Raw genomic sequence first — 24,666 nt, forward strand, 5'->3', positions numbered from 1 at the left:
AGCATAGGTGCGAAGGAAAGGTATATAGAAAGGGGGCAATTTCGTATTTGAGGAGAGTAAAAAGGGAACTTCGTACATCTTGCACGAGTTCAAAAGGTCAGGAAGAAAAGATGGGACAAAATAAAATTTAAAATAAATGGCCCAAAAATAATAGAGAGGAAAAAAAAAAAAGGGCCTATAGAAAGAAAAGGAAAAGAAGTAGAAAATATCCTAAAATACGATTGTGTCCATGAGTGTAGTTAAAAGGAGGAAAATTTGTCTTCATTTACAATAAATAGTGTCTCACAAGTGTGTGTGTGTGTGTGGTGAGTGTGTTTGGTAATGATGAATAGATGTGTTACTGGGGGAGAAAAAAATATTGACGGTATTAAATTGCTTCGTATCAAGGTATTTAGCATGAAATACAAAGTAATATGTATGCTGAGTATATGCAAAGTAATATGTATTGCATCCTGAGATATCAACAAAAGTCATCATACAAAGTATATATTAATTTAACTAAAGTAAATTGTGCTATTTTCGTTCCCAACATTTTCATACATTTTTGCAAAAAACAGCAGCAGACAAACAAGATAGAACCATATACAATACAAGACCACAACCGTACACACACACACACACAAAAAAAAATAAATAAATAAATAAATAAATAAATAAATAAAAGATATATATATATATATGTGTGTGTATGTAAATTACTGAGTATATGTATTAAAAACACAAATTAAACATAGTATTTATTAATTTATATATCATAATTTATTACAAGATTTATTATTTTGCTATCATAATTTATTACTACTTAATTAATTAATTACACAATTAATTACTTAATTAATTACACAATGAGGGACACCGTTGTTTATATAAGCTCATAGTTCTAAGAATTTATTTAAGGCAGTGACGAATAATCCATCCGTTACATATGGACATTTAACAGATAGCAAGGAACAGTATGAGAAAAAATCGGTGAGGTATAATATTATTTAAAGGCAAAAAATATTTAAGCGATCTAAAAAAAAAAAAAAGAATCCAGAGGATCCGAGAGGAAATAGCGCGATGCCGTGAGTCCCCTATTTTCCCTCTCACGAGATTCCTCAAAGCAAGATAAGGGGGCTTTGTAAGTGACGACAGACATGAACTGATAACGTTGGCGTCTGTTCGGAATTGTTTAACAAAGGAAGCCACAGGCAATAAGCAATTTCAAGTATTTTTTAATGCTAAAAACTGATTAAAAGTTAAAATTTATTGATTTAAACGCACATATTTATAGAAATTTGATTGAGTTTAGATGAAAGAAGGGTACTTATCTTAAAATTCCAGCCTTTCGTTGTACTTCCTCACATTGTCCGCTGTTTCATTCTCATCAACATCGCAACTGAAAAACTTTTGAAAACGTGTAGGTATTGTAGAAAAATCAGTATTTCAAAGTAATTTAATAGATATTCCCCGAGGGGAAAGCAATTTTTTTCACTTTTTTACGGAGCGCTGCGAACGTCCCCGTGTCCAAGCATAAGAGAAGTGAACACAGCATCGACTGATGCAGCCTATTCTCGAATCAGTTTCAACGAAAACAAAACTTATCACGTCAGACAACAATTACAGCGGACTAACGTCTTAAAACTACAGCTGGAGCAAACCGCATGTATTCGTTACTGAGTAACGGGTACATCGGTTGACTCGAAGTACCGATTCGGTACTCACAAATTCATTTCGTTACTCGCATCTCTTCGTTACTCGCATCTGTCATACGATGCGGTTTGTTCGAGTACGAATGATGCGGTTTCTATGCGAATACGAATGATGCGGTTGCTGTTCGAATACGAATGATACGGTTGCGTCACAATGCGCTCATATTTTTCATAGATAATTTTGAATTTTTTTGGGCATCGGGCAAACTCTTGTTTACATTATGTGTTTTAGTTGAAATACTATTTAGTTGTTGATATTTAAGAAAATGAGCAATTTTGATAGCGTGAAGCGTTATTTATTTGCTTTTTACTATTGCTATTTATGTTTGTAATTTGAAAATTTAGATGATTCATCTTTTTTTTTTTTTTCCTTGAGCGTGCCATAGTCAGATTTTATTGATTTTAAATATTTATATACTGCCCTTAGGTATTGTTTATATAAGAATATGTAGGTTAATATAGGTTCTTTACTTCCTTGTATCCAATAAAATCGCAGTAATTATTGTAATCGAGAAAACTTTTGGTTATCATATTTTAACGGAAATATCCATTTTTGGCGATTACGGAATCCATGTGAATTATTTTTTGGGCTGACGCCAGTACCAACGAACACAATGAAAAACTCTCTCTCTCTCTCTCTTTTTTTTTTTTTTTTTTTCAAAAAACTTATTGTTAAATGTAATCCCATTTACTCTAAGCTGATACTTATGACTAATGATTATGAGCCTAAGTTGATACTTGAAAGGGATTTTTTTCGTGATGTGTAAGTACGTATGTATGCATGTTGCATAACTCAAAAACGGTTATGTTTGAGTTATAGAAGGTTGAAATTTTGTATATGGATCCGTTATAACATCTAGATGTGCACCTTCCTTTTTATTGCAATCGGTAATACTACCAAACGTAAATATGTATATATATATCAAATAAATTATAATTAAATGTAAAGTACATATATATATGTCCTTATAATTAAATATAAAGTACACACACATATATATATATAAATATAAAATAAAAGCCAAGTAAGGCGAAAATAAAAGCCTTGGCTTTTATTTTATTTAATTATCACTAAATAAGTTACTTTTATTTTCGCAATCATTGGTTGTAGTCAGGACTTAATTTTTAAAATTAGAAGTGCTGGAGCTCTATGGAAGGCCATCAGGAAAGATGAATAAATAAATAAATAAAAATAAAATAACTATTACAATAATAAAATAATTAGCAACTAGTATATTAAATGATTATTATTATAATTCAATAAAAATTTAAAGACAAATAAAAATTTAATTAATTCTTAAATTAATGATGAATAACTAAGTAATGAAATAAAATACCAGACATCGTCTTGTTTGGGGGCTGTAGCTAAAATTACAATTTAAGAACTAAGCCGAGCATTAGATAAATTTAGGCTTTTGATGAGCAAATAATGTACTGTTTACCAGAGTATATATAGAAATTTGGTTATGTAGCCCATTCTTCTAAAACGACGTTCCGTAGCTACCTTCCACCACCAATTCCTTTTTTTTTTTTTCCAGTTTCGGTTTATTCGGTTACAGCAAAGCACACTAGGCTATTGCCTACGGGGAGGGAGGCCTTCGTGTAGGATTTTTTAAAGGGAACTGACTCATATGCAAGTTACACACGGGAATAACAATGAAAACGCCCGTGCAGCTAGCCGTTAGCCAGGAATTGAACCCCGGACCGAACTATTAGTGCTCAGCAACTTTACCGCTCGAGCTCTGGTGGGCTCTTTTTTTTTCATTCGCAGTTTGAAAAACGGGTGTTCACTTTACGATAAAGTAAGCACCCGTTTACTTCAATTAAAATGAGTTAGACGATATGACTCTTCCTACTTTAATCTCACTTAGCTTTTGATTTCTAATATTGATTCAATGTTTTCTGTAGACAAAGTATTCTGATTAGAATAATAGATTTCAAACATGTTCAAAAGTTGTGTATCTGAATATAATTAGGTTTTTATAACATAGGGCACATTTTATTAGTTTCACATAGTTCTAAAGCAATTGAACCACAGCATCGCTGTTTTGAAAGAAAGTAAAAATGTGAGAAATGTATAATGAACATTAATATACAGGCTTTATTAAAAGTAGTCAGCCTTTTAAAACGTGACCGTCTATGCTTTTAGAGGATTTTTGGAGCTCTGTGCATTTGCTCTGGCATCTTAAAAAAATGATGTTCAATATCAACGTATGTTTATGTTCTCAAAAATACAGGTTTCTTTCAGAAAGCGACCTCTTAGAAGTCGTCAATAAATGATTCAGTATAGTTATTTTCTAACAGACTATAGAATAAATTTATTTTAACATCAATTTAAAAATGGCTGCTTGTACTAAGAGTTAAGAGCAATAAGACTCTAATTTTTCTTTCGCAATTAGCTATCATGCCAGCTGAATTGTTTTCTGCATAGCCTTTATTGTGTATAATTGAAATCTTTAGCTATGCATTCAACAAATATACAACAAATGTAAGACAAATCATTAAAAAAATTAAAATTTGGAACATTAATGATAATTTTTTGTTATACATAAAATATTATTAATGAATGATGAATTTATATCATATTATATATAAATCAAAATTTAAACTCCTGTTCCTTTATAATAAATTGAAGAAAAGCTATAAAGTGAATTAATTTTTAAAAACAAAACGAAAATTTAAAAAAAATATTTTTCATATACCTAGAATCTAAAAATGACGAATACTGAATTTTACGACTCATGTGTGTATGGGTGTATTTAATTATGGCAAGGTACACTATGGCTATCTGCCTAAGGGGGAATGCCTTCGGGGAGGACTTTCTAAGGGAAACTGGCTCGTATACACGTTACACATGAAGAAAACCACGAAAACACCCATGTAGCCGTACCGTTCGCCGGATTCCAACCTCGGACCGAACTACCAGTGTTCAGCGACTTTACCGCTCGGCCACGTGTGGGCCGTTTTACGGCTCATATAATAATAAATGAATATTCATATTGTAACAGAAATTTTATTAGAAGTCTAGCATATGTATAGTTATTTGTGATCTTTTAAAACTGTCGTAACATGATGCATATTTATCATTATCGTGAACCAAAACAGTATGCTTTACATCCTTACAAATATACGTGATAGATTTTAATATTTATTTCTGCATATACTTACGTTTCCCAAAGACACGAAAGCAAGTCAAGCAGATTTTTGTTGTATTAAGCAGACTTAAGTTTTCTGTTAGCTAGTGTAACATAATTTCGGATGTTAGTATAACATAATTTCGGATTCTATGAGCCTTCCAGAATTATTAGCAAAATAGTGGTCTTTACAAAGTGTTTTTATAAGCAAACAGCAGATGTACACTGAGCAGTGATCAACTGATATATTTCTTAAATGATTTGGTTTAGTTGATTATGACAAAATACACTGGGGCTATGTGCCTAAAAGCAAAAATGCCTTCGTAGAGCACTTTCTTAGCAAAACTGGCTCGTATGGTACGTGGTAAGCTGGCTTGTAAGCTGGTACGGGAAAAAACCACGAAACGCTTATGAAGCCAACCCGTTTGCTTGAGATCGAACCCAGGTCGGAACTACCAGTGTTCTGCGATTTTACCACTCGACCGCTGGTGGGCCATTTCTTAAATGAATAAAGGTATACTCATAGCATTATGAAATAACCCTGATTGAAATATTTAGTGCTTCACTATTATCTCTAATAAAGTAACATAAAACTTTCCTTACTTTTATAGATTTCTAAATTTCTTTTAAGTTCTTATTCGTACTTAACCTATACATTTGCGAATGTTTTTATCGATTTTATTGTTAAGTGTAAAAAGCAAGTTGATATTTATAATATAGCATTCCTTGTCTCAACAAATAACAGTCTCAACAAGGAGTTTTTGGAGAGGGGATGAATCGGGGAAATTTCACCTTTTCGTCATTAGCGGTTCTGATGAAGGGAATGGGGGAAGCAGCAAACGAAATAACGAATAACGGACAAATAACGCAAGCTAATCTTTAATGCGGTCTCCCAGTTTCTGTATTTGTATTTGGGAAAGTTTTATGGTCATTATGAAAAAGTGAAAATTTGGTATGGATTCCGCCTGACTTCCTTCTATGACTATTTAAATTATGCTTATTTTTTCTGCACTTCATTTAAACTTATTTCCTCGAATTATTCTAACTCAATTAAGCGATACCCGAAGGCAAGTTACAAATGGTATCAAACATTGCAAATTTTGAAACTAAATTTCCCGGTCAATCTTTGTCCTACGGAACTCAAACTTCTTGTATTTTTAATTTTTCATAACGAGTATAAAACTTCGCCAGATATAAATATAGAAACCAGAAGACGACATTAAAAGCTAGATTTCATAATTTGTCCAAAATTAATTCTTTTTAAAATCTGACATTGACAAAATATGGATATTTTCGTCATTTAAAATACTTCTGTATTTTTGTTGCACCGTATTTAAACTTGCTTCCTCGAGTTATTGACATTAAATTACATTAATTTCATTACCTATCGGAAAATAATCATATCTAATCATCTATTTACGACATCTCTAAGAGGTCACTTCTTAAGAGATCTCTGTTTTTGGGAACATAAACAAACATTGGTAGTGAACATCACTTTTTTAAGACCACCACATGTAAAATCCTCTAAAAGCATGAATGGTTGCATTTAAAGAGGACCCATTACTTTTAATAAGGAATGTAACATTAATCTTATTTATATATGTTTTTGATGTGTGTGCCAAAATAGTTATACCGTACTTCTGTTGCTTTAGAAATGTGTGAAATTAAAAAAAAATGGATACTGTATAACAAAAATGTTATTATATTCAGATACACACCTTTTGAACACGTCTGAAATTCATTATTCTGCTCAATATAATTTGTCTGCATAAAATATTAACTAGTATTAAAAAATCAAAAGTCGAAGTAGAAACAGTCATCTCTTCTAAACCATTTTAATTGAAGTAAAGAGACGTTCGCCTTATCGTAAACACCTATTTTTCAAACAGCGGATAAAACGGGAAAGAGGGAATTGATGGGGGAAGGCAGCAAACGAAATAACACTTTTTCAAGCTGGGGATGAAATGACGAAGGACGAAACGATACTAAGCCAATAAGACAAGATCTGGTATTTTACTTTATTACTTAATTAGTCATCATAAATTTAAAAATTATTTTAATTTTTATTTGTTTTTACATTTTTATTAAAATTTACTCATAAGTATTCTATATTTCAGTTGCTATTTATTGTGTTACTTTAATTATTCATTATTTTAATCACTATTTTTAATTATGTTAATTATTAAGTATTTTAATGAGTAATTTTTTATTATTTTAATTACTAATTAATGTTATTATTGTAATATTTATTTCCTTTCTTTCTTTCTTTTTTATTTTATTTTTTCCTCTTTTCCTGACGGCCTTCCGTAGGCGCTTCTGATTTTAGAAACTAAGCCCTGACAGCAATAGAAAATTTAATAATGAATCATATCCAGTGCACAAAAAAAAAAAAAAAAAAAAAAAAAAAAAAAAAAAAACCCACAGCCAAAATAAAGTGAATTATTTCTACCCAAAAATACGACGCAAAACTCCTTATCGTAGCACTACTAAGTTCCCGCGGGGTAAAATAGCTCACGTGATTCAATGCGATGCGACGTTTCAAGGCCCTTTTTAGGGCCGTAGACCGATAAAATAGGCTCAGGATACGGATACCGATCGATTTTACCGAAAGTAACGAGTAACGATACGATAGTAACGAGTACTGGTTCACCGAGTAACGAATACATACGGGTACACAATTTCTCGTTACTTCTACAGCACTAGTAAAGATACATTCGATATTCACGTCACGAGATTTCTCTGAGTTGTAGTAACAAAACACACAAGCGTCTACCCCAGGGGTCGGCAACCTGCGTCTCTTTTGATGTAAAGTTGCGGCTCTCCAGTTCCATACAGAAAAATTAATAATTTATTATGAAAACCCTTAAAAAATAAGAAAATATATTTTTAAGTACCTAATTTCTCAATAGCTTCTATTTATCATAGTCGTTAATTACGCTTAACATGACCGTGATGAGATAAATTTGAGCATTAATACTGTACTGTTAATTTGAACTATTGTTCATTTTTTCAGCTCCGCCGTCAGCATGGCAGCTGGTAAAAAAAGAGAACTGAAAAGAAAACCGAGAATTCAATCAGGATTGGGCGGAGTCCTTTGCATTCATATGCAACACAGATGGCCTTCCGAGTTGTGTAGTTGCTTGCAAAGTTCTTTTTATAATAATTTAAAAGGCAAAAAGCAAAAGCAAGAATGTATTTTTTTTCATATATGACATCTTTATTATTCTTTGGGCACAGCTTTAGTATTAGTCCTTTTTGGCGCGATTCTATTTGGCGACTTCTTTTCGCGCGATTAATGACAAATTATGGTAACCCTGTTGTTTACTGTTTATTTATGGTAATCCTAAAGCAGGAGTCCTTGATTTCAGTTCAGTACTCCCCATTTTTTTTCTGTGCAGTGAGCTCGGGATCGTTCGATTGGGATTTTTATTATTTTTTATGGTTTGTATTTCAGGTAAGTTTTTTCTATTTTGTCAGTATGCCTTCCGTTCTAAGTGTGTTTATTAAGTATCAGGGTTTGCTACAGAGTACGGTTAGTTGGACTTATTCCAATAACAATCCAACTTTAGGGAAACAGAGGTTTCCAAATAGGAATTTTGTTACGGCTTTGTGTAACAACAGGGATGTATTTCTTGACTTTTTGAGGGAAGCTGATTTAGTGAAAAGCGATTTAGTATGTTTGAATTGTGGAGGGCTTATGAAGCTTGGTCCTAAAAAGACCGTTTCAGATGGTTGTGCTTGGATTTGTAGGAAAGTTAACGAAGGAAAGGTTTGTGGGGCTCAAAAGTCCTATAGATATGGCTCTTGGTTTTCATGCAGTAAGCTGAAGCTGGAAGAGATATTTCATTTAACGTTTGAAATAGTTAGGGGGACGCGAACGTGAGATATTGTTGACGATTTTGGCTTCTCGTCAGCTACTCTTACGTCATTTCGTTAATGAAGTGAATCTCGATCACGTTGAGCTGACGTCCGAGAAAATAGGTGGTGTAGGCAGGATCGTTGAAATTGACGAATCTAAATTTGGCAAGAGGAAGTATCATAGAGGGCATTGGGTGGAGGGTCAGTGGGTTTTTGGCGGGGTGGAAAGAAGATCAGGTAAGATTTTTCTAGTTGCAGTACCCGATCGAACACAGGATACATTATTAAATGCAATCAGAGAATGGATAGAACCGGGTACACTAATTTACAGTGACTGCTGGAAGGCATACGACGTTATTTCAAGGGAAGGTTTTGATCACTTAAACGTGAATCACTCGATCCATTTTAAGGATCCTGTGACAGAGTGTCACACGAACACAATAGAAAGCACATGGAGGCATGTGCTTTCCATTGCCGTCTTATAAGTTCTTTGCCGTCTTATAATCGGCAAAATGACTTCTCGTTTTATTTAGCTGTGTACATGTTTAGGCATTCGTGCAAGGAGAAGAATATAAATGCGTTTATTGCATTTCTGGAAATTATCAGGGAAGTAAATTGGGAGAATTTTAGGTATGTCCTTTAGTGGGGTATGATTTGATAAATTTCATGTTTACATTTGCTTTCCATTGTACTCGTGATTAAATGTGATAATTTGTGCAATATTATAATCAAGAGTTTGTTTTTTAAGATTGTTATTTAGTATTGATCTAATTTGTGTTGGCATTCCGCTATAAATGTGATAATTTGTGCAATATTATAATCAAGAGATAATTTTTTAAGATTGTTATTTAGTTTCATTGGCGATCCTCCCCGTCAATGTGATATTTTGTGCAATATAATCAAGAGTTTATTTTTACAAAGTCCCGAAACGGTATTTTTACTTTGATAATTTTTGGAGTATATAATCAAGAGCTTATGTTTTAAGAATGTTATTTAGTCCAGATATATCTTTCGTTGAACGGTTGTGTTGACGATCCGCCATTTTTTCCAATCGTCATTGTCGGATCTGCCTCGGCGACAAAATTTTGTCGCCAAATCAAAAATTCGCCAAAAGGACCTATACTAAAGCTGTTCCATTCTTTGTAGCGCTCACTAACTCCTTATTAATTTCAGGCATGACAACCTTAGAAACTAAACTGAAACTAAAGGTGAAGTGAAAGTCGTTATTATCTAGTAGAAGTAGTTGTAGCTATTATGGCCAATAATAATTGTTGCCTACATCACTCCCCTACCAGTAACAAAGTTACGTAACTCTGAAAACATGGTGGGAGAGAAGATACAAATATCTATACAAATAACACTGATACAAATATATAAATTGAAATAATGTACACAAAGAAAAACATAATTAAGTTTTAAATTAATGTAAAAGAGTTATAAATTCAAGAAGAATCAATAACATCATTGAAACGAACCTAAAGTTTTACTTGTCTTCCACAGCGTGTTGATTTTTTAGGTTGTTCTAGTTGCTGACTTGGCACTGGTGTTTGATTACTTGGCACAGATGTATGATCACTTTTTGAAGTTGGAGACAAAAGTTCGTTAGGTTGTAACACATAAGCTGGTTTTAACCTATCCAGAGAGATACTAAGTTGTTTATTTTTAATTGATAGAAGAAAATATTTCGGGGTTCTCTGCAGTACCAAAAAGGGCCCTTCATGTGGGGGCTCCAAAGGTTTTTTTACTCTGTTAACCCGCTGAAACACATGCGAGCATGTGTACAATTGGTCAAAAAAGTATTCGAACACCGGTACCCTATCAGAAAATGACAAGATTGCGTTTTTTTCTCTCTTTCCTTCTTGTCTTTCCATCCTAGGTGTTTCTTCTTTCCCCATCTTGGAAGAACGGAACATGACCGCTTACCACGCTTCTCTCACTCTGTTTGAAACGGGAAACCATTTTTGGGGGGACTTTGGAAGTCTGCACCCCGCTGTTTTTTTTTCTGAATTCAGAAAACCATTTTGGGGGGAAACGGACTCTCTGATTTTGGAGAATTGAGGGGGGGGGAAATGAACGCTCTACGTGATCTTTCCCTGTCTCTTTGAATTTAGAAGGTATTTCGGGACCTTCTAACCTTGAAGAATGGAAATGAACACTCTATATACCCTCTCTCTGTTTTTTTGAATTGGGTAGCCATTTTAGAGGATTCCCCCCTTAACCTTGGAAAACTGGAAATGAACGATCTACACGACCTCTCTCTCTCATTGAAATGGATCACCATTTTTTTAGACTCCCTAACGTTAGAAAAAAATTAAAATGAACGCTCTACACCGATTTCTCTCTGTCTTTGAAATGGATCGCCATTTTACTACTCCTTCTCCCCCCCTAAACTTGGGAAAAAAACTGAAATGAACGCTCTACACAATCTCTCTTTTGAAATGGGTCGCCATTTTGCGACTCCTTCTCCCCCAAACTTGGGGAGAAAAAAAACTGAAATGAATGCTCTACACAATCTCTCTTTTTTGAAATGGAAGACTTTTTTTGAAAAGTCATATTTTTTTAGGATTCTTCCCCCCTCCTTCTAACCTTGGAGAATGGAAATGAACGCTCTACATCCTCTTTCTTTGAATTAGGTAACCATTTTGAGACTCTCCCATCTTGGAAAACTGAAAAATGAACGCTCTACACGCTCTCTCTTTGAATTGGGTAGTCATTTTTTAAGATCCTTCTTATCCTTGAAAATGGAAAAGGAACGCTTTACACCTTCTCTCTCTGAATTGGGAAACTACCAAGATTGGTATCTATAATTTTTTTTTATTTTTATCATGACCCTCTCACAATTTGTTACAAAAAATTATTTTTTTTTGTTTACAACATTTCCGATGTGATTTCAGAAATGCAACCCCATAACAGTTCAATTTCCTCCGAAGATAATTAATCTAAACAATTTTTGACCCACCCATTCGTATTATTATTTCCTTCTTCTTCTTCTTCAGGATGCATCCAACTTTGTAAGTCCATATAATCTTTCCATACGGGAAAGGCTGGATCCTCCCCAATTTGTCTTGAAACTCTTGAAGTCTCTTTAGGATGAGTGGGAGGATCCACGATGTCTGAACCCGGCTGAGATTCTATTTCCATGACCTCTGGACACGTTGGAACTTCTGGACCCGGCTGAGATTTTATCTCCATGACTTTTGGACATGTTGAAGCTTCTGGACCCGACTGAGATTCTATTTCCATGACCTTTGGACACGTTGGAACTTCTGGAGCCGGACGAAGTTGGACGACCTCCATAATCTCTGGACACGTTGGAGAAGAAGAAGAAGATTCCAGGTTCTTGGATGAATCTTCCCCGTCAGGCATGTTACGATAAGTCGACCGTTTTTTAATCGGTAATTTTTCTCTTCTTCTTCTCCCTCTTTTTCCTCCTCTTTCTCCTCCTCCTCCTCATCTTCAATGGTGATGATTTCGATTACTTTCCGTTGACTCGTTCCGGGCCAGGACGGTTTGATCCATCTGCACTTATCATCTAAAGGAGGGATGGGAGAAAGTGGCCGTGGTTCCTCTCGAAACATCATCGGCGTTTGAAAAAGAATCTGTTTTTTTATTTGTTTCCAAAGCGTCCACGGGCATCGATCCACGAAAAAGAGGCTCTTCTGGATCGTGAGGATGAGGCAGCACGTTTTCGGAAGAATGACATAGTTTTGGAAAGGTCTTAAAACATCTTTCTTAAATTTCGTCCTGTCGGCTATGTTAAAACTTCTTTCCTGGAGATGGAGCGACGAGGATTCGTAATAGACGATGGGGGAAGCTGTGGTCTGAACAATATGCACTTCGTCCTTGGCCGTCGTTCTGACTCCAAACGTAAAATATCTTTTCGTGAGAAAAATATTCCTCCATCGAAAACTCATGCGGGGATCCGTATACCTCCGATCTGTTTGAATAGGCCGTCTCAAAGCTCGATTCACCGGCTCCAAGAGATGGGAGATTCCTCTTTCGTTTGTTGAGATTGGAAAAAATTCCTATACAGGTTTTGAACAAGCAAGTCAGAGGATCCGACATCCTGCTTGAAAGAGACGATGGCTCGATGAGTGGGTAGATATGGAATAAATTTGGCAGAATGACATGCCAGAAAGATTTTCAGGTTTGTGATTTCCTTGAGCGTTTTCAAATCCTCTACACCCGAAATGGGTTGAGTCGGAAAAACATCGAACAGCGACATGGCTCCTAATAGGGAAAAAAATTCATCTCGCTCAGTGCTCTCCGCCTTCTTATATATACACACACACACACGTAGAATCTCTATGACATCATAGTTTCATTCATTGTTTTTAGTTTGAGTGGGTCGGAATGCGGAAGTGAAAGTCATCATGAACTTACCATGAACTTCCCGAATTTATTTTTTCAGTTACCCTTTCTCTATCCCAAGGACGTCCAGAGATATATATAGAGAGAGGAAGAAGGGGGGAGGGAACTCTCTCTCTCTCTCTATATATATATAAAATAGAATAAGGAGAGTCAAACAGTTGTTACGTTTTTTTTGGAGAAGTCGATCATCATGAAGAATCCCCAGCTCACCACATGTATCCATATCAAATATAAAAATTTTGAACTTTCTTTTTATATCATCTAAGCCGTTCTTTACTTGAAAGCCTCCGATTTTTCAAAATGTGCGGGATATCATATCGTGGGGAGCTACCACAAGATGCGGCATTACTTTCTGGCCGACGAAAAAATTTTCATGGCTCGTGAAATTTCAACTTTGGATTCACAAATTTTGTCGATGAAAGGAGCCAAATATCATTATACGTCTACCTTTCTAACCCTCCCGCAAATGAACCATAACGTGAATTGTCTTCAGAAGAAAAAGGGGATTCTCGTTCATTTTAGCGATTGGTTGCCCAAATTTCTGCACGAAACTCTCTCGATCGTGAGGACTGGGAAGAATCCATATTATATTCTCGAGAACAATCATCTGAACGAGACCACGACTTTTCAAAAAATTATCGAGCAAGAAAATATAGAATGGTTGAAAAGCTACCCTATCTCTCTCACCGATGATGATGAAGATGAGGAGGAACCTGTTCAGAAGAAGAAAAAGTCTATCCTTATCCATGAGGAAGAGGACACGAAGGATTCTGTTCGGATTCATCTCCTTCCTTTGTCAAACCCCCTCGAGAACGAAAAATCAATCCCTTTGTCAAGACCCCTCAAGAATGAGGAAGGACCTGCCCTCCTTTTGTCAAGATCTCTCGAAGAGGAAAAACCTCTCGATTTGTCAAGACTCTTCGAGGATAATGAACCGAAACTTTTCTCCCTTTGACAAGACCCCTCAAGGAGGAGGAGGAGGGACCACTCAATATCTCAAAACAGGATTCTCCTATATCTCTTGAGGATCCGACAGAAATCATTCCTACTGAAAAACAATGTAGGGACGATCCTCAGAAAAGACCCTCTGATGAAACTAGGCTTCTCTTCCAAAAACGACTCTGCAATAATAATAATATGACATCTTCTTCTCAACACGATCCTAGAGAATTTGCAGATAAATGCATTCAAACCAATCCCTTTATAGTAACATTTTTGATTGGAGAACCTCTGTATTAGCTTTGGGAGGGAAGGAAAAATGAGATTCTACAATGTTTGTATGACAGTTTAGGAAAAAAAGGGAGGAGATGGGAAGTAAAATGAAAAAAACTTGTGAAAATCAATGGGTATGTCTGGCTCAGAATGAAAAAAAAGTAATAAATAGATCAGGAAAAGCTCATTCTTAAAAAAAAGGTGCTGTCTTGCCAATCGAAAAATCGAGTCGGCTGGGAAAAAATTTCTGACAGACAGAAAAATATTTTCTCTGGCTCAGATTTAAAAAAAACAAAAAACAAAAACTTTTTGTTAATTTTTATGATGTCTTAGACATCATAAAAATTAACTTGACATCCCCTATTTTGGATCGAATCAGGTCTCAACATGTTTCAACATGCTTCTAAAGCAGATTTCCAAGAAAAAGATGACTCATTCTTTTCTTAGAAATCTATTTTTAGAAAGGAGGGACATCATTCCCAGGTTAGACATAAAACAGAGTTTCGTTTCATTCAGGAATTTATTTAATGCGAAATGGTGTGATTAATCAATGAAGTCTCAGTAGTAACCCGGGGTACTCGGTAGGCGGAAGTGACGTCACAGAAAAGGGGCGTGGCCTCCGCCATTTTGAATTTCTCCGGAAGTGACGACACCAGCGCCATCTTGTATCACGTGTTGGAATGACATCATTAAACTTTCGTTTTTATGGTGTGGCAACGATCTTTTCAAAGTTTTTATTTTTTGTGGCATCGTATATATATTTTTTAGGCTTTCTGGCAACGAACTCTTGAACCACGTGTTTGGAATGACATCACTTTTAATTTATTATTTTTAATTATTTGACATGTGATTAATATTATTTTGTTATTTGATTAATTTTTAATACGTCATTAATTTTAACTTTTTAATTATTAACTATTTAGTACATCATTATTTTACTTATTACCTTTAATGAATTTTTGTGGAAATTAATATTATTTTCTCTGAATTTTAAAAGTAACTCCACCGCTGGGATTCGAACTCGCTATCTCTAGGATGGGAGTCTAGCGCTTTACCGCTCGGCTACCCTGTCCTCTTATCAGACTTGTTATTTGAAACTCTCTTTGTCCCTTTGAGTTTTTGCACCATTGATGACATAAGGCTGAAAGTCTGCGCATGCGCTTTGACATGAAAACCGCGTCACACATTTGTTTTTACACGACGGCTAGGATTTCTTTTGGCTTCTTAATCATTACTTTATTCATTGCTGTTTTAAATGTAAGATTTTCCCACGGTTTAATTTTTTTTTATTATTAAGATATTTTTAATTGTTTTCAATTTTCATCTCATTCTTACTTTTTTTAAGTTATTAGTTAATTTATTAATTTTTATTTTATTTTTTTCCCTTTCCCAAACATAAATTTTATTTTTAACTTCAACAAAAGTGAATTTAAATTTTCTTTTTACTTTTTATCTTGCAAAGTTTATTTTTTTTTATATTTAATTTTCTTTTTGGTTTTACAAAAGTAATATTTATTTTTATGAATTGAATTTTTCCTTTTCACTTTTTTATTTTGCAAAAGTTTTTTTTTTTTTTTCCAAAATTTTTTCCTTTTTGTATTTTTACTTTATTTTAATTTTTTGTTTAACTTTGTTTTTGGTTTGGTCAAAGAGGGGGCAAACCTGTTTCTGATCGCGCCGGTCTGTAGGCTATATTATGAGAATTTTGGCCCGGTTTTAGAAGGTTAAATCGCACTAATGAGAGTCAGTAAAGAACAACTAATGTCGGCAGTATAGTTATTTTCTATGAAAGTTTAGTCTATACAATTCGTTACACAAAGTGTAATTAGCTCCCTAAAGCTACTTGCAATAACAAATTTTAATCTTAGAAAATATTATATACACTACTGTGAACGTTCATGTCTTGTGAGAATAAATTAATGCCATTAGTTTTTATGATTTTAGTTGGATAACTTATAACACAAAATTCTTTTAATATTCACTGAACTATTCCGAAATTAAAAGTTCAAAATCAGAAGTTTCAAAAATAAATTTCTGAATTTTTGATCGAATAGCTTATTTGACTCCCTTTCTATTTCTTCACCTGACACAAATGCCTCACCTGCCCCACCCCCGTCCGGCCCTTCTGAGAAACAACTTTAATGTTTTTGTTTTTTGCATACTTTGTTGTCCTCTTGGTTAATTTTTAAAGCGTTTTTCAACTATAACACTTGATTTCTAGCGAAGTATCGAAATGATTATTTACTTTCCACTTTTTCCAAAGAATTTCGTAGACACATATGTTCAGTACAGAATATTTTCCTAACTTAAAAATATTATTACCAAAATAGAAAAATATGCAAAATTTTCCTAAAAATTTATATATTTGTTTTTTAAAAACATGTACACGAATATCCACATTTAATTACTTAATGTGTACTTTCCTATATCAGAACTAAAATTTCGAAAGAAAATTTTTTAAATAATGTCATATTCCATAAAATTTATGTCTTTGTGATGTCATCGTCTTTTCGCAAACGTTTTGAGAGTAGACGTTTAGACATTTCGAAACTGTTTTCTCTTTGCTATTGGAAACTATTTTATCTTTGCTGTTGGTATATGCCAATGAATTCTGGATACTTTTTTCTCTTGGTTTATCTTCAGCTTATGAGTTATTTAAATACTTAAAAATATATTTGTAGATCTTTTATGTTGACACTTGTGATAGATTTTTTTTTGGACGTTTTTGGAAAATGTATTTTATTCACGTGAATGAAACTGATGTTTTCTTAAAATTTTATTATTCAGAGTGTTTGTCAATTACGATAGAATGCCGGATTTGTTCTCTTTATTCAACATTCATATGAACTTCGGTATTCCAAATCCCTCACGCAAAATGTAATTTTTCTATCAGTAATAGGAAGACGAATGGAATAAATGCAGGTTAAGCAGACATAAGATAAAAAATCTGGAAGTAAAAGACATTCTCCAGATCTAAACAATTCAGTAGAATGTGCAAATATTCATCCTATTCGAAGCTTATTTTTTCAATTACATAGAATATAAAATGTAAATTTAATAAAAAGAGATATAATGAAGATCAAGTATTCTGCAAAATCTGGATGGTAATTATACAAAATTAGTTATAGAGCAGGTTTTCGTAAAAAGCGGTTCCAACGAAGGAGACATGCCAGCAGTCTCCTGAAACTCCAAGTGGTCATTTGAACTTCGCTCTTACGTAGAATTTACAATTCTACTTAGCTTTTGTAAGAGCAAAGATCAGGTGCTCACTTAGAGCTTCAGAAGACTGCCGGCGTGTTTCCTCCGCTGGAGCCACTTTTTACGAAAACCTGCTCTATGACTAATTTTGTATAATTACCATCCAGATTTTGAAGAATACTTGATCTTCATTATAACTCCTTTTATTAAATTTACATTTTATATTCTATGTAATTCAAAAAATAAGCTTCGAATAGGATGAATATTTGCACATTCTACTAAATTGTTTAGATCTGGAGAATGTCTTTTAGTTCCAGATCTTTTATCTTATGTCTGCAAAACCTGCATTTATTCCATTCGTCTTCCTATTACTGATAGAAAAATTACATTTTGCGTGAGGGATTTGGAATACCGAAGTTCATATGAATGTTGAATAAAGAGAACAAATCCGGCATTCTATCGTAATTGACAAACACTCTGAATAATAAAATTTTAAGAAAACATCAGTTTCATTCACGTGAATAAAATACATTTTCCAAAAACGTCCAAAAAAAAAATCTATCACAAGTGTCAACATAAAAGATCTACAAATATATTTTTAAGTATTTAAATAACTCATAAGCTGAAGATAAACCAAGAGAAAAAAGTATCCAGAATTCATTGGCATATACCAACAGCAAAGATAAAATAGTTTCCAATAGCAAAGAGAAAACAGTTTCGAAATGTCTAAACGTCTACTCTCAAAACGTTTGCGAAAAGACGATGACATCACAAAGACATAAATTTTATGGAATATGACATTATTTAAAAAATTTTCTTTCGAAATTTTAGTTCTGATATAGGAAAGTACACATTAAGTAATTAAATGTGGATATTCGTGTACATGTTTTTAAAAAACAAATATATAAATTTTTAGGAAAATTTTGCATATTTTTCTATTTTGGTAATAATATTTTTAAGTTAGGAAAATATTCTGTACTGAACATATGTGTCTACGAAATTCTTTGGAAAAAGTGGAAAGTAAATAATCATTTCGATACTTCGCTAGAAATCAAGTGTTATAGTTGAAAAACGCTTTAAAAATTAACCAAGAGGACAACAAAGTACATATATAAATTATTTTGCTAATCGGTTATGAACTTTTAAATAGGATATATCCAGAATCTTCAAAATTAATAATGAAACGATCAATTTAACCCTTGAAATTTTACTAAAGAACTCTCTGTAATAGTAAAATGCTGGTTAAAATTGTGCTAACAGAAGGAAAAAATATGCTTTTTTTAAAATATTCGCATGATATGTAATAAAAATGAAAGCATGGCCCCGGTTGAGCAATGCAATACAAGGCGTTAAGGAAAAAAGTTTCTAAACTGAGTTTTTTTATCACGTACGAAGTGTATTGAAAGAGCGAAAATTAGTAATATATTAGCAGTGGATTAGGAAACAAATTTTCAAAGATAATACTGTGGTATGAAAATTAATCAAAAAGTATAATATGTAAAACTTTTTCTTCGTAATAAGTTATGAATGTTTTCGTTTCAGTAGAATGAAGTTAGAAAGTACAAATTTTGTAATGAAACACTCATTTAAGCTTTTAAGATTTTATTAAAATATGCAATAAAACACATTCACTTTGAAATATAATGCAGTAAGGTAAAATATAACTCTGGTTCATCAATACAATATATTAGTTATGTACAATTAATTGTTCATTTCGAATATGATAAAGAAACTTTTGCGTCAAAGAGAAATATATTTACAAATTAGTGATTCTTATTTTATTATTAATTTAAATCAAATCTGATGTTTCTTATGAAGATGAGGTATTTTCTTAGACATGTTTCTAAAGAAATTAGTATATAAACTTTTAAGAAAGAAATATATTTCACGAGAAAAACGTCTATGACAATGCAAGTCTGTCATCGTGGTGACTTAGAGAAAATATTCTAAGTCTGTATGAGCTGAGTTAAAAGTCTCTATTATCTACATACGAATACGTCAATGTCAGAGAAAATTAATCTATCCCCATAGAATACTAAGATAACAATTAGATTTCTTTTCTTAACTTCTGGTTTAGCGTGATAGTAAAGTTAAATCTTCCAAACGTGTAACAAAATTATTAAATCGAATGATATAAGTATTTAGTAAAAATTTGTTCTCAAGACTTTACGAGGTACTGTAAACGATAAAAAAAGGAAAATATTTGAAAATTCAATGATTTGCAGTGGCAGTAAGGTAAAAAATGGTAATATTTAAACTGTTCTAAAGGTTACCAATAGGGTGTTTCACAAAAACGGTTTATGAAAACACGAACACATCACAGCCACTTACAAATAACTTCTGTCAAAAAACTGAAACTTCTACACTCAAAATTTACTTTGAATTCAGGAAAGAAACATTAGGGGTTTCGAAATGAAGGTACTCATGTAAACTTTCCGGAATGAAATGTACAGTATTTCAGGAAATATTCATTTAACTTCTAACTTGTTCGTAATTTTGTTAAATCATATGTAATGAGCGTATGTGAGACACGAAAATGCATTCGTATGCGAAAAAATAACAAACATTTAACTATCTGACAATGAATCAAATTTCATTTGAAATGTAATAGCATGAAAAGTAGTACAATATATCTGTATGGAAAATCTTGATGATAATTTCTGGTGAGTTTTTTTCGAATAAAAAAAATAGTTAAAGGCTCCTAGGTTAGTAATGAACTACTAAATTCAATTATTAATTAAATAAAATCATATTAAAAATTCGGTCAATTTTCATCGAAAACGCCGTCGCCGTAAGAAGTTCTCCGTACTGGTAAAATATTACTTAAATTCTCTAGCTTTGTGACTTCCCTCAGACATTGGCAAGACCAACGGCTGTCTGGTCAATACAAGATAACTATGTGTTTAATAGGTTACTTCAAAGCTATGAAAGAAATAACAGTTGGGTAAAATTATGGACATTTTCAAGAAACAAATGTTCTCTTATGTCCTTTTGTTATTATATTTATAAACAAAATGCAAAAATTTAGTAAATACATAGATAAAATGTTAAATTAACATGAAATGTTTACTTAAAGTCTATGTAAAGTTGGTGATCGTAATACATTTGAAAAATAGTTCATATACAGTGCATTAAAATTTTGCACCCCATCTATGAATTCATGAAATTCAGCCCAAAAAGTCATTTATCACGTTCGCTTGCTTGCAGTATATTCTCTTGTCGTTTTAATCTTTTTGCTTTTGAGTTGTAGTATTTCTGAATTTGAAGCTTTAAAACACAAAATCACTCTGATTTATCAACTTAGGTCTGAATGTAAAGTACAGTCAACCAAAATGGAAGATTTTAGCATAAGTAAATGTACTACAGACAAAATAAAATTAAAAATTCATCATTATTTTTCATGCTCTGTTCATGAAACTAGTCCTGACTTAAACCATTCGGAATATTTTCAGAAAAAATATTCGTTTCTTGTTCATGTTTTTGCATACTCAGATACTAATTTTGTTTGAAATATGGGACATTCTTATTCCCTTTTATATTTCACTGTTAAAAGTCTGGCTTGGAAAATTGTTTTCCTTGGAAATGGCATACTTGTTCTATATGTCTGTGACTGTTCTAATAAATTACAGTACTAACAAGTGTGAATAAAATCCCTAGTTATACAGGAATTATCTTGAATGTTTCCTTAATCTGAAATGCAAAATGTAACCCATGTGCAAAAATAGAGCAAGTTTATCTTAAAAAAGTTCTCCACGAATACATCTTTTTCTCGGTCCTTACATGCTTTTGTGTATTTTTCACTCAAGTTCATTGTGTACCTTTCTTTCATCTAATTTGTGAAGTATTCCTCTTTGAATACTAACATTTGAATTTGTTTAACTGATTTTAAAGTACATGTATATTTTGGTCAATGCGTGGGGAAATGAGGAACTGTGGCCCTGAGTGTTCTAAGCATTCCATACTGCAATTTTCTTAAGAGTACAGTTCAGTTAAAAAGAGAAATGTGTTTCGTACTTTGTGAAAATTTTATTTACTTATTATGTGTCATGCTCATGATAAATAAAGATGTTATGCATGTGCGCAGGACTGCGTGGCTCCAATGTTTAATTAAAATAATGCTTTTCAAAAAAGTGTGGTCTTTCTTATATTAGAAATGCGTTAAAATTTTTAAAGTTGGTGACTATAGTAGATCATTATATGGACTTTCTGTCATTATTACATATTTTGTATAATTATTTGTGTGTAATTTTATTTATTATCTATGAGAAGTTAAATGTCAGTCAAAAAAAGCTGTAAAAGTTCATTAGTAAGCAATGTCAGTTTGAAATTTCTATCTTAAAATTACTTGTGTTAGGTCTTTTATGTTAATTACGTTGTTAGATCATTATTTGGAACTCTACTCAGTATTTCGTGTAATGTATCATAACTATGTAGGAGTCATTTGTCAAGTATGATAAATTAAATTTCCTTCTCAAAAGGCTGTAAGAGTTCAGTGCTAAATAAATTATTGACAATGGGAAATATGAGTATTTTTCAGTTAAGTTACAATGAATACGTTAAAAATATTCCAAGTTAACAAATTTTTATATTCCAAATTGGGAAAAAGGCGATAAAGTTTCATTTCCATGGCTGAATATTAATTCCATGTGTATTATAGACTTTAAGTTCTCCTTCACAAAATGTGATTATAATTCAAATTTAAAATAATTCATTACAATGTGGATATTCTTCTCTGTAGTTAAAATATAATTCAATCTTCTGTACCTTGTTAAGAGAGTTAGGCTGTGATAAGTTCAAATAGAGTAGTGTTTATAAAGTTCTGCGGTAAATGGTGGAATCATATTAAAAATCCGAGTGACGTTTTCACATGAAGCAAAAATCAAGGTTCAGTGTATGTTTGGTGATTTAAGTAGGATGTGTGCAAGAAAATACAAGATATTTTCGTAAAATATTTCAAAGAGTTAGCAAAATTTGTGTTAGTAGTATAAATGAATCTTACTGAATGAAAGGGAGTGTTCTGAATATATATGTATAAATATCTGTAGAGTAAAATAAGAAAAAATGAAGTACTATTGGTATGTATTTAAACTTAACTGGGTAGAAATGCTCCATGCATTGGTTTGAGTGGGCTTCATACCATGAAAATTTATTGCTCCTTGTAAGATTTGTTTTAAAGTTAGTAAGTCTTACAATAAAGAAACATGTGTAAGTCTGTATTTATTGTGGGAAAAAGGAATCAGAAATACAGCATGAATTTGTTTTATAAGTTAAATATAAGGGTAAATGTGTAAAAATTACATTTGCCAGACATAGTTTGGCAAATGTAGACATAGTTTGGCAATTAGACATCCTTTGAATAAAAGTAAGACGTGTAAAAGGGAATCAACAAAGTTTTGTATAGTTGGCCAAAAAAGTTAATACAGGCATTAATAGTTAGTACAATGCATTAGAAGGAAAAGTTCTGAGTATCTCCAACTTAGTAGTAAAAAAGGTAAGAAATGTAGCATTCCAGTTAAACTATATAGTGGTGTGGTGTATTTGATTATGGCAAAGCACACTAGGGCCATCTGCCTAAGGGGAGGGATGCCTTTCGTGGAGGACTTTCTAAGGGAAACTGGCTCGTATACACGTTACACATGGGGAAAACCACGAAAACGCCCATGCAGCCAGCCCGTTCGCGGGATTCGAACCTCGGACCGAACTACCAGTGTTCAGCGACTTTACCGCTCGGCCGCTGGTGGGCCCGTTAAACTATATAGAAAGAGCATTGTGTATATTGGCTTAATGTTACAGAAAATATTATCTAGTGAAGTTATATGCATGTAAATTCCAGCTTAAAATTTCAAAGACACAGAAATGTAGGTAAGTTTACTTTTGGAGAAATGGAAATGTAACATCGCATTGTATTTAAAACAAGGGAAAAAAGTTAAGGGTAAAATAAAAATGTAACAAAAAAACATTTGTGTAAACAAAAAACTCAAAAAAAAATTAAAATTATGAAACTAAATATTACTTTTGTAAAAAAATTAAGTTAAAAATGTAGTAACAACTTTTTTTAAAATAAAAAGCGGAAAGGAAAATTAAATTTGGAAAAATAAATATTTCTTTTGTAAAACCAAAAAAAAAAAGTTTAAACAAAAAATTAAAATAAAGTAAAGTAAAAATACGAAAAGGAATAAATTTTGGGGGAAAAAAAAACTTTTGCAAAATAAAAAAGTGAAAAAGAAAAATTCAGTTCGTAAATAAAAATATTACTTTTGTAAAACCAAAAAGAAAGTTAAACAAAAAATTAAAATAAAGTAAAAATACAAAAAGGAAAAAATTTTGGAAAAAAAAAAAAAAAAACTTTTGCAAAATAAAAAAGTGAAAAGGAAAAATTCAATTCGTAAAAATAAATATTACTTTTGTAAAACCAAAAAGAAAATTAAATATAAAAAAAAAATAAACTTTGCAAGACAAAAAGTAAAAAGAAAATTTAAATTCACTTTTGTTGAAGTTAAAAATAAAATTTATGTTTGGGAAAGGGAAAAAAATAAAATAAAAATTAATAAATTAACTAATAACTTAAAAAAAGTAAGAATGAGATGAAAATTGAAAACAATTAAAAATATCTTAATAATAAAAAAAAATTAAACCGTGGGAAAATCTTACATTTAAAACAGCAATGAATAAAGTTATGATTAAGAAGCCAAAAGAAATCCTAGCCGTCGTGTAAAAACAAATGTGTGACGCGGTTTTCATGTCAAAGCGCATGCGCAGACTTTCAGCCTTATGTCATCAATGGTGCAAAAACTCAAAGGAACAAAGAGAGTTTCAAATAACAAGTCTGATCAGAGGACAGGGTAGCCGAGCGGTAAAGCGCTAGACTCCCATCCTAGAGATAGCGAGTTCGAATCCCAGCGGTGGAGTTACTTTTAAAATTCAGGGAAAATAATATTAATTTCCACAAAAATTCATTAAAGGTAATAAGTAAAATAATGATGTACTAAATAGTTAATAATTAAAAAGTTAAAATTAATGACGTATTAAAAATTAATCAAATAACAAAATAATATTAATCACATGTCAAATAATTAAAAATAATAAATTAAAAGTGATGTCATTCCAAACACGTGGTTCAAGAGTTCGTTGCCAGAAAGCCTAAAAAATATATATACGATGCCACAAAAAATAAAAACTTTGAAAAGATCGTTGCCACACCA

At 32.4% G+C, this 24,666-nt stretch overlaps 1 protein-coding gene across 1 annotated transcript in view; it reads right to left on the reverse strand.

The window, feature by feature from the left end:
• Positions 1–12,439: 12,439 nt before the first annotated feature.
• Positions 12,440–24,666, reverse strand: part of LOC146993901 (uncharacterized) — a 68,195-nt gene continuing 55,968 nt past the window's right edge. Inside the window, exon 2 of the mRNA XM_085826272.1 lies at positions 12,440–12,708. Coding sequence (XP_085682398.1) covers positions 12,440–12,708 — 269 coding nt within the window. The remainder of the gene's footprint in view (positions 12,709–24,666) is intronic.

This window comes from Stegodyphus dumicola, chromosome 11, assembly GCF_044657685.1.
Source record: "Stegodyphus dumicola isolate Sdum_Otavi_A_Nest chromosome 11, ASM4465768v1".
In the NCBI taxonomy this organism is placed as follows: Eukaryota; Metazoa; Arthropoda; class Arachnida; order Araneae; family Eresidae; genus Stegodyphus; species Stegodyphus dumicola.